General features: G+C 41.5%; 1 protein-coding gene across 1 annotated transcript in view; it reads right to left on the bottom strand.

The window, feature by feature from the left end:
- Positions 1-453: 453 nt before the first annotated feature.
- Positions 454-11,759, bottom strand: part of doc2a (double C2-like domains, alpha) — a 30,623-nt gene continuing 19,317 nt past the window's right edge. Inside the window, exons 5-10 of the mRNA XM_063003866.1 lie at positions 10,892-11,018; positions 8,979-9,038; positions 5,526-5,728; positions 5,094-5,175; positions 1,668-1,764; positions 454-584 (exon numbers count right to left, since the gene is read on the bottom strand). Of these exons, the coding sequence (XP_062859936.1) occupies positions 454-584; positions 1,668-1,764; positions 5,094-5,175; positions 5,526-5,728; positions 8,979-9,038; positions 10,892-11,018 (700 nt within the window). The remainder of the gene's footprint in view (positions 585-1,667; positions 1,765-5,093; positions 5,176-5,525; positions 5,729-8,978; positions 9,039-10,891; positions 11,019-11,759) is intronic.

Raw genomic sequence — 11,759 nt, 5'->3', positions numbered from 1 at the left:
GTGCTAGTGTGTGTTTTACCGTTGCGCCACCTGAGCGGCCTTGTTGATACATTTTGATTGAGTCATTTGTAGCAAGATTAGAATACAAATATTCACTACTAAAGCTTCGGGTCAAAGTGTTGTTGTGGTGAACTTTCATTTTTGGAAGCTGATGATGCAAAAAATCATTTTATGTGCAGAATTTGGCATAAAATCCTGGTGTGAATGAAACTCTAGACAATAAAAATACTGCATTCCACTATAAATGAAAGGAAAAGTGGGAAACAAAGAAAAACACTGAACAATCGCTGCTCCGACTCATCAGTTTTCCTCCTGACATGAGACTCAATCCAGTTCCTACTCATTTCAGCCCTGTCTCATTCCGATTACCCATAATCCTCGGTCGCTAACTGACACGACTTGAGCCTCTGATGGTAAACGGATCCGAAATGCGAAACCGGACTCTGCTGCCCTCTAGCAGGTGGATCCAGGCAGGTCGTTGGTCAGCGTGTGCCAGCGCTCCACCTTCTTGCCTTTGTTCTTCAGGCAGTCGATCCAGTGCTGGAGGGCGTCGCCCTGCGAGTGACAGCCCAGAGACACGCCCCCTGCGGAACACAATTAAAAAGACATTTTGGGTTTAAGGGGACCCCGGCGTTAAGGTTAGTAATGAAAGGAAATATCTACATTTACAAATAGTCCTCTAGATCAGGGGTACCCACACTTTCGTGGCTTGAGATCTACTATTTCAGCTGACAGGTCATCATGATCTACTTTTAAGGTTGGCCTCATCATGTTTTAAAAAAGCTTTGTAGTTTTTTGAAATGTGCTTCATTTTTCTATATTGATATTCAGCTTTACAGGGCAAGCGACTAAAAAAATCACACTGACCTATTCTGATAATTTACACTGAATGGTGTGGGTCAGGTTTATGTAGTCTGGACAGCTGATTCCAGACTACATAATTCTACATGATTCACACAAGAAGGTTGATCAAAAGATGCTGTCAAATATGTGGCACATTTTCTCATGTTTGGATATTTTTCCTCAGCCAGCATGTTCCAGAACTGTCCAGCAGAGGCGCTTGACTTCATATGAATGTCAGATTGAGGGTTAAAATTTCTCCATTAGCTTCTTCCACGTATGAATGAAACAGCGTCTCTGCAGCGTTCCTGCCTGAATCGAAGCGTTTTTGGTTGCTTTGTGCTTGGTTGCGCCCTCATCTTCACAAACAATGTGGATAACAAAAGGAAAAATGCAAAAATGGTGCAAACTGGCTACTGATGAATGAAAACTTTCTAGATTAGCGGTACTTTAGGCGGGCTGAGGTGTAGCTGTAATAACAAACCGCAAATTAAAAAAAGAGTGTTAATCATGTTGACCTGTTTGAATGCGTGCACTGGGCGGTTGATGTATTGGGCACCCCTGGTCTAGATGTTCCATGTCTCCATCTAATTGCCAAAAGTAAGTGGACACCCTTCCGAATTTATCTCATCAGTTTTTTTTTTCAGCCACACCCATTACTTACAGGTGTTGAAAATTAATAAAATAAAATAACTGATATGCGTTTTATGTTGTGGCTAAAGTTTAGGGAAGGACTTTTTCTTTCTAATTTTAAATGTGCATATTAACACCCATGGTTTTGGAATTTGATTTCTTACAAGCTTAAAAAAGAATCCAGTGCTGCTTACCGATAAAATCGTTGGACTTTCCAAGGTCGTAGTCCCACACGGTCACCTCCAGAGTTTTAGTCGACAGTTCATTCAACGAAATCTCATAGAAAAACTCCTGTAGAAAGGAGTCAACAAAACAGTTTATAACACAAACGTCAAACAAACACTGGGCTGACTGGGTTTATTGCTGGATTAACTAGGTAGAACACTGGGCTGACTGGGTTTATTACTGGATTAACTAGGTAGAACACTGGGCTGACTGGGTTTATTACTGGATTAACTAGGTAGAACACTGGGCTGACTGGGTTTATTACTGGATTAACTAGGTAGAACACTGGGCTGACTGGGTTTATTACTGGATTAACTAGGTAGAACACTGGGCTGACTGGGTTTATTACTGGATTAACTAGGTAGAACACTGGGCTGACTGGGTTTATTACTGGATTAACTAGGTAGAACACTGGGCTGACTGGGTTTATTACTGGATTACCTGGGTAGAACACTGGGCTGACTGGTTATATTACTGAATTAACTAGGTAGAACACTGGGCTGACTGGGTAGAACATTGGTTACTGGGCATAACATTGGTTTTATTGGTTAGAATACCTGCTACTGGGCATAATACTGAGTTGAATGGGTAAATACTGGGTTAGCTGGGAAGAATACTGGGTAAATGGTAGAATACTGGTTTAAATTGGTGGAATAATGTTATCCTAGTAGAAGGCTTGGTACTTGGTATATTACTGGATTAACTGGGTAAAACACTGGGCTGACCGGGCAGAATATTGGATACTGGGCATAATATTTCATAATAAAACCATGGACACAAATTCCCACAGACATGTTTGGAAAGCAGTCTCAGATACATGGAGGCTGCTATATCTTCTGCTATTTAAAAATGAAGTCCAGAAAGTTCAGTTCCCGCCACCTGTACAGCAAATGTGAGAAGTAAGTGTTGTGTAAGTTCATGACATTTAGGTAAATAATGTACATTATTACAGCAGCTCTGGGACCTGAGCAGCATCGTGTTATTTGTGACCCATTTCAGCCACTTCAGTTACATTTTCTGCTCCTTGACATTTAAATCCGGGGCTCGTACCAGCCATGGGCCAGAAATAAAGAAAATTATGTGTGCACAAGCATGGAAACAAATCTGAGATAAAGCAAATCATTCTCTCTACGGTTTATCACCCCCCCATTACCTTGCCTCTGATGCAAAAGCATCCAAACTTTGAGTCCAGGATTCAAAATGCCCATTTACCTCTGTTAATGCACAAATGGGGTCGGCCAATCAGAATAAACTTCATGTGTCTCAAGATACGTTGATGAAAAATATCCACTAGGGGCTCAGGTGGTGCAGCAGTCTAAGATACGAACCCACCACCATGGAGGGTTTGAATCTCACGTACGTGATCTCTCTCCTGGAGGGCGGAGTGAGATCATACAGTCAGAGTTGCTATACAACTAAGGAATTGCCACTGGGCGTCTATATGGACAACGATTGGCTCGTCCGTTGGGTTCGATGCCGGAGGGGATTCCTTATAACTGCTGCAATTACGACCTCTGCTGGCTGATCGATGGTGGTGCATAGAGATGGGGGATAACGGAGATCAGTGCGTGACTCTGTGTGCGATACTGAGTCCCATGTGAACCTCTCTCATGCAGGTGAAAAGAAGCGGTCGGTTACTGCACATGTGTCAGAGGGGCTCTCCTTGGTCAGTAGTGGGGGCCAACAGCAGTAGAGGGAAAAATGCAATCATGTAATTGGACAGAAATTGATTAAGAAATAAATGATTAAATTTAAAACATTGAAGGCAGTGTTGACAGGATTTGTGGAAGGACTCAGAAGACTACAACGACCAAGAGTAAGCTGGACTGATACCATCTGAAGCTGCTTTATGGTTGATAGCACTGCTGCTGCCCATCACCATACTGCCCAGTTATTGAATGCACATGAAACCTTATACAGGAACTTCTCAACTTCTCAGTCAGGGACATTATCAATTAATACAGCAACATCCAAAACAACTAAACCTCCCACCCCCTCACCCCCAGGAACCTTCTATTACCTCATATATCACAATTGCACATATTTCATGCATGTCCATATGCACATATTTTGCACTTTGTATATTTTTACCACTGGATTGGCGACTACATTATATAAATCTATGAAATGTTCCTTTTTTATTTGAGAACAACACACTGAATCTCATTGACAATGGAGGTATTCAGTCGTATTCGTATTAAGATAAGATAAGATAATCCTTTATTAGTCCCACAGTGGGGAAATTCACTTCGTTGCAGCAGCAAAGGGACAGTACAGCACTCAGTATAAAAAAGATAGACAATAGCAAGAACAATGTATTAATAATAATAATAATAAGTCAGCAAAAAATCTTACAATAATTACAAATAATTACAAATAATTACAAATGATTGCACTTGGGAGAAATATTGCACATTGTAATAATTTCCCATGGGGAAAAAAGTCAAACATTGTTATGAGTAATTTAAAGTGAGTGTGTGATCTGCCTGGAACAGTGCTGGTTGTACAGTCTTACAGCAGCAGGAAGGAAGGACCTGCGATACCGCTCCTCGTGTCATGACTTGGACTGCATTACCAGGGACTCGTCTGCTACAGGCAACACAAGACAGAGGGCCCTGGAGAAAGCTGACCGAACCATGACAAAGTAACGACGGTGTAGTGATGCGACATATAAATGCAATGGGATTTGTAATGGGGTAAAAAGAATGCCAAATAATTGCCAAGGCGTATTATAACTAAGCCCCTACCTAATCCATAGTCATGGAATTCCTGTGAAAATTGCACTATGAGGATTCCTAGCAATCCTACGGCAATTCAGTTAGTAATCGCTTAGTGTAAAGCAGCTAGAAAACACGACTCAGGTAACTGAGTTTGGACTTCTAACCAATTCTGTGGACGCAAAGGGGTGGTGGGGGGTATCAAAACACGCCGAGCACCATCGCTGGATGTTCTTGGTTAACATTCAGCTATTAAGGGAGCTGTGCTGTGTTTTGTAGCTTCTATTTATTCCATCATTCAGTTTATGAGTGTAATTTAATGACTGCCGTGAAATGTGGCTCTTTCCTTTAAAAATATGTAAAATCTGTGATATTTGAAAAACGAGGTCTGTGATATTAAGCATATTTTCCCGTGAATTTAGGAGGGCCCTCGTTATAACCCTTCTGAGAGAACTAAATCAAATATTAAGCTTATTTCAGAAGCAAACATTAATTTAACTCATGTGACTGTTTATATACCACTCTTGCAATGACTTTCCCCAAATGTACTGACTTGATCTACCATGCCCTGCAAAACCAGTATATTGATTATACTGTCTGGTTCTTGACATTTGTGTACAGGTAACACACACACACACACACACACACACACACACACACACACACACGTGTGCATACCTCATTAAATTCAGGGTTCAGCGTCTTTTTAATCACGGCTGTCTTGTGCTTTGATTTCTTCTTCACATCTGGCTTGAGGTACCTGTGAACGAGGTCCAGAGTGTGTGCGTGTGTGTGTGTGTGTGTGTGTGTGTGTGTGTGTGTGAAAGAGAGAGAGAGAGTGTAATGAAAGAAATAGAGAGATTACCAGTTAATTGAGGTGAAGCTCATGAGTTCATTAGTTCAATAGCTTTGACTTCTTTCTTTTGTGCACAAGTGTGTGTGTGTGTTTGTGTGTGTGTGTGTGTGTGTGGTTAATACAGCAGTTTATCCCACCCATTCAACCTACAGCACTTTATTCCCAACAATTCAAGTCTCCTCAGAGTAAACTACATGACTCTGGGATTAGAACTCAAGTTCCTACTAAAGATTAAAACCCAGGTCCTCACTCACGTTTTGACGTAGGGGTCGGACAGTCCGTTGACGTCCATGGCTGCCAGGTGGGCGCAGCGTTTGACGCCAACACACAGACCCCCCTTCGCTCTTTCCTTTGGTTCAGGAGGAACGTCGCCCTCTTCTGGAGTCGGAGGGAGGAACTGCAAACACAGCAGCAAGCGACCCCGTTCTTCCAAACTGCGCTGCTGCTCTGTCTCCCACTGTACACACACACACACACACACACACACACACACACACACCGTCTGTGGCTTATACAGTATAATAATCAGAGGGTGAGATAAAAATACCTAAGTGACTTGTGGACGGATGGTAGGAGCTTCAGTCACAAAGAGAACAGTCCAGGATTGAGGGCATTAATAACTCTTATCATTAAACCAAAGGGTCGCTCTAAATCAGTACGGTTATTCAGATTAATGACAATAATAAAACACTTCTATCTTGATTGGAGTGGTTTCTTCTAGAGTGTCTCCATCCCACAGTGCAAGGCTTTAAACATGTGTAAATCATTTTCTGTGGCTTTTAGAGACCAGATCCCATCACAACCAAGCACCTACAGGAGATTTTGGACCAATATGTATGAGAGAATGATGTTCAAGAGCCATTCCAGAGATTTGGAGAACTGATGCCAAGGGGCACTGATGCTGTTTAGGTGGGGCATGCTGGACCACCACCTACAGTGAGCTTTATTTAAAAATCTCTATTTGTTAGAGAATCTCTATTTGTTGGTGTTTGATGGTATATATTAGTCTGTGTTGGTGAATATTGGTGTATGTTGGAGAATAATGGTGTTTAATGGTATAGATTGGTGTTTGATGGTATATATTGGTGTATGTTGGAGAATAATGGTGTTTAATGGTATATATTGGTGTATGATGGTATATATTGGTGTCTGTTGTGGAATATTGTTGATATACACTGGTGAGTGTTGGATAATTCCAGAACGGAGGAGGAGGAACGAGGGCGTGGAGGGGGAGGGGAACATGAAGTAAAAGTCAGGATCCAGAGAGCGAGCGTGAGTCATTCATGTCCACAGGCTGCGCTGTTACATACACACGTGAGTATTTATAGCATCGCAGGGTCGCGGTGTTGTTTTGTTTATGGATGCGCTCCTGGTTTTTACATGTGAGTGTGAGACTCTGTACAAACACTGACTATCTGGAAAATAACAAAAGCTGTGCTCCAGGAAATCAAATAAAACAATATTTCCTTTTAGAATTCATCATTATCATCAATACCATCATCATCATCCTCATAATTATCATCTTCATCATCACCATCATCATCATCTTCATAGTCTTTCAACATCATTCTGTCCAGAAATGACTCGTCTTTATTATCTTCACTGAGGGAACAGAAATGGTCTTCACAACCATTTGTGAGTACCACCTCAATCAGAATACACAAAGTCCAGAGGTTCGGCTTTAAGCCTCATTCCTCATCATTCAGTTAATCTTTGAAGGGTCTATTTTTATGTTTAGTTGATTAACTTTTTATTGCCATTGGTGGCTTTTTTAATCTCCATGACCCACCACACCCCTGTGATTCCACCAAACATTAGTCACTGTGAGGGAAGCTCTGAATTAAAATCCCTTCAGGGCAGAGGTGTCTATCAGTTAAGGCCCTGAACCAGTAATCAGGTCACTGGTTCAGGCCCCATCCTAAAGCAAAGCCCTTAACCCTCATACGCTTGACTTAGTTTGGATTTGGTCATAATTATAAGTCGAATATTTGATGGTATATATTGGTGTCTGTGTTAGAGAATGGTGGTGTTTGATGGTATATATTGGTGTTTGTTGGAGAATGTTGGTGTTTGATGGTATATATTGGTCTGTGTTGGAGAATGTTGGTGTTTGAATATATTGGTGTTTGTTGTTTGTTGGAGAATGTTGGTATTTGATGGTTTATATTGCTCTGTGTTGAAAAATATTGGTGTATGTTGGAGAATATTGGCGTCTGATGGTATAGATTCGTCTGTGTTGGAGAATGTTGGTGTTTGTTGCAGAACATTGGTGTTTGATGGTTTATATTGGTCTGTATAAGGAAATATTGGTGTTTGATTTTTATTGGTCTGTGTTGGACAATGTTGGTGTTTGTTGGACAATGTTGGTGTTTGTTGGAGAATGTTTGTGTTTGATGGTGTATTTTGGTCTGTGTTGGAGAATATTGGTGTTTGAAACTATCTATTGGTCTGTGTTGGAGATTGTTGTTTGTTGGGAGAATGATGGTGTTTAATGGTATATATTGGTGTTTGTGTTGGAGAATGTTGGTGTTAGATGGTATATATTGGTGTTTGTTAGAGAATGTTGGTGTTTGATGCTATATATTGGTGTTTGTGTTGGAGAATGTTGGTGTTAGATGGTATATATTGGTGTTTGTGTTGGAGAATGTTGGTGTTAGATGGTATATATTGGTGTTTGTGTTGGAGAATGTTGGTGTTAGATGGTATATATTGGTGTTTGTTAGAGAATGTTGGTGTTTGATGCTATATATTGGTGTTTGAGTTGGAGAATGTTGGTGTTTGATGCTATATATTGGTGTTTGTGTTGGAGAATGTTGGTGTGTGATGCTATATATTGGTGTTTGTGTTGGAGAATGTTGGTGTTTGATGCTATATATTGGTGTTTGTGTTGGAGAATGTTGGTGTTTGATGCTATATATTGGTGTTTGTTGGGAGAATGCTGGTGTTTGATGGTATATATTGGTGTTTGTGTTGGAGAATGTTGGTGTGTGATGCTATACATTGGTGTTTGTTAGAGAATGTTGGTGTTAGATGGTATATATTGGTGTTTGTGTTGGAGAATGTTTGTGTTAGATGGTATATATTGGTGTTTGTTGGGAGAATGTTGGTGTTTGATGGTATATATCGGTGTTTGTTAGAGAATGTTGGTGTTTAATGGTATATATTGGTGTTTGTTAGAGAATGTTGGTGTTTGGTGGTATATATTGGTGTTTGTTGGGAGAATGTTGGTGTTTAATGGTTTATATCGGTGTTTGTTAGAGAATGCTGGTGTTTGATGGTATATATCGGTGTTTGTTAGAGAATGTTGGTGTTTGATGGTATATATTGGTGTTTGTTGGGAGAATGTTTGTGTTTAATGGTATATATTGGTGTTTGTTGGGAGAATGTTGGTGTTTGATGATATATATCGGTCTGTGGTGGTTGGTGTTTTCATCGCCATATCACTACTGAATGCTACATGTTACAGATTTAAACGCTGCAGTTCAGATAATTGCTGATTTTTCACTTCATTGTTGGCAGGTCCTTCTGTTCTGAGACTAATTATCAGGTGTCCAGCATTAATCTGCTGCTCCGAGTCGCCCGGCTCCACCAATCGATCTGCTAATGAGGGAGTGAGTCGAGAGAGGGAGGGCAGCAGACATCCCTGAAGACCTTGAACAACACTTTCACTGAGCCGTTAAACATTTATGGGGTGACGGAGCAAGTACCTCTCTCAGGTAGCACGAGATCCCTCGGAGCGCGGTGGTCATGGCGGTCGGAGACGGCAGCTGAAAGACACAGATCAAAGCTAACATCAGTCAAAAATGCTAACAGTGTTTTTTTTATAGCTAACCCTGCTGAAATACAAATCAGCACAGAACAACATGAGCTGGTTCTGAATCCCAGTACCAGTCCATTACTGGTTTGAGCTTGTGCTGCTTTTAGGTTCAAAACCCAACAGATGCAGGTTGGTACACAAAACAAATAAAATAAATCCATGGTTGGTAATGAGCATTAAAATCCCATGAGCATGTTAAAAACACAACTAATCACGTCTACAACTGCAGCTTTTTTCTTCATATGGTAAAATTAAAACCACCTCCTTGTTTCTACACTCACTGTTCATTTTATCAGCTCCACTTACCATATAGAAGCACTTTGTAGTTCTACAATTACTGACTGTAGTCCATCTGTTTCTCTGCATACTTTTTTAACCTGCTTTCACCCTGTTCTTCAATGGTCAGGACCCCCACAGGACCCCCACAGAGCAGGTATTATTTAGGTGGTGGATCATTCTCAGCACTGCAGTGACACTGACATGGTGGTGGTGTGTTAGTGTATGTTGTGCTTGTATGAGTGGATCAGACACAGCAGCGCTGCTGGAGTTTTTAAATACCGTGTCCACTCACTGTCCACTCTCTTAGACACTCCTACCTAGTTGGTCCACCTTGTAGATGTAAATGTAGATGAGACGATCGCTCATCTGTTGCTGCTATTTGAGTCGGTCATCTTCTAGACCTTCATCAGTGATCACAGGACGCTGCCCACAGGGCGCTGTTGGCTGGACTTTTTTGGTTGGTGGACTATTCTCAGTCCAGCAGTGACAGTAAGGTGTTTAAAAACTCCAGCAGCACTGCTGTGTCTGATCGACTCATAGCAGCACGACACACACTAACAAACCAGCACCATGTCAGTGTCACTGCAGTGCTGAGAATGATCCACCACCTAAATAATACCTGCTCTGTGGTGGTCCTGTGGGGGTCCTGACCATTGAAGAACAGGGTGAAAGAGGGCTAACAAAGCATTTAGAGAAACAGATGGACTACAGTCAGTAATTGTAGAACTACAAAGTGCTTCTATATGGTAAGTGGAGCTGATAAAATGGACAGTGAGTGTAGAAACAAGGAGGTGGTTTTAATGTTATGTCTGACTGGTGTATATAGGGTTACAAAGAGAAATACAACCTTATTTTACCTTAAAGTTTCTACAGGAACACTGTGCAACAGTTCAAAGGATGTTCCTACATAGGAATAAAAGAACACATAGTTTTGTTCCCATGTTTTGGAACATGCTTCAAATTGTAGCACAGTGTTCCTGTAGGAAGTTTAAGGTTTATAACAGTGAGATTTATATCCTACAGTGCTGCTGAAATCAAGCCTGACTCGGTTCAGTTTGCAACATTTGATGAACCGGGTAATTGAGTATTTAAGATGCTAAAACACTGGTGATCTGGGTGTTGGATAACTTTGTCCCTCCAATACATTAAACGTTTTATTACCTGTATTGTGTTTGTATTTTTGCTCTGTGTAACATGATGTTGTGTTTAATGATCCGGCGTTTTTCAGTCTGACATCGATGCACTAACAGAGGCCGCCCGAGTGTTGTGGGGTGATGCATCTCTAATAAGGATTTCGACATTCAAATCAGAAGATGTTTACAGAGCCGCGCTCCCTCTTCTTTGATCTCCGACCTGCTTTTTAATCTCCGCGTCTGCACCTTTGATATGTCGCTAAATGATTGAATTATTCATGTTGCATCCACACACACACACACACACACACACACACACACACACACACACACACACACACACACACACACACACACACACACACACACACACACACACACACACACTTACAGGCGGTGGGTGTTCCAGACAGATGTTGAAGTGTTTGGGCTGGTCAGGCTTGACCCGCCGTAAGGCCACGCGCGACTCTCCAATGAACTCGTTATGCGTCAGCTTGTCCTCGTCACACACGGATACTCTGGGTGAACACAGACAGATGAAGTGCAAGGTTTACACACACATGTATGGGACATGTTTAATAAATGATCAAAAGTATATGGACACCCATGTTAATGACTGAGATACGATTGACCTTTCCTGTTCCACTATCACTAAGGCTGGTGTGGAACTCAAGCAACCTGAGTGAACTCATCTGGGATTCAACTGGAACGTTGATTGTGAGCCAGGCCTCAGTGTCTGACCTCTCAAATGCTTTTTTTAAGTTCCCACAGATGCTTTCCAAAATCTTGAGGAAGGTTTAACTCAGTATCAATGCCTGTGGTATTGGAATAAAAGATTGTGATCACATGTCCACATACTTTTGGCCACATGCTCTGGCAAACCCTGTGATTCTACCTCACTCCAGTGTTTATAAATGCAGTGGAGATGAGTCTGAAAAAACCCGATTCATTAAAGGACCATTAGCGATACGAGGATGTCTGAAGAACATTTCGGAGCCACCTGGATCCATTAGCTCGGGGCCGAGCAAGCTGGGACTCTTAATTGAGATAAATAAAACAAACAACTGAAGAATTATTTATTATGTTTTGGTTCCAGGCACCGTGCAATCAGGAATGGAGACGTTTGTGCTCGTGACTCACTCTGTGAGTTTGCGCTGCTGGGGGGTTGGGGGGGGGGGGGGGGTGCTGGAGAGGGGGCAACAGCTTTTCTTCCTCTAACCAATTCTTAAACCTTAAAAAATGATTTTATGGTGCTTAAA

This window comes from Trichomycterus rosablanca, chromosome 10 (genome assembly GCF_030014385.1).
Source record: "Trichomycterus rosablanca isolate fTriRos1 chromosome 10, fTriRos1.hap1, whole genome shotgun sequence".
NCBI lineage: Eukaryota > Metazoa > Chordata > Actinopteri > Siluriformes > Trichomycteridae > Trichomycterus > Trichomycterus rosablanca.
The sequence above is the reverse complement of the archived record's forward strand: the minus strand, read 5'-3'. Positions and strand labels throughout refer to the sequence as shown.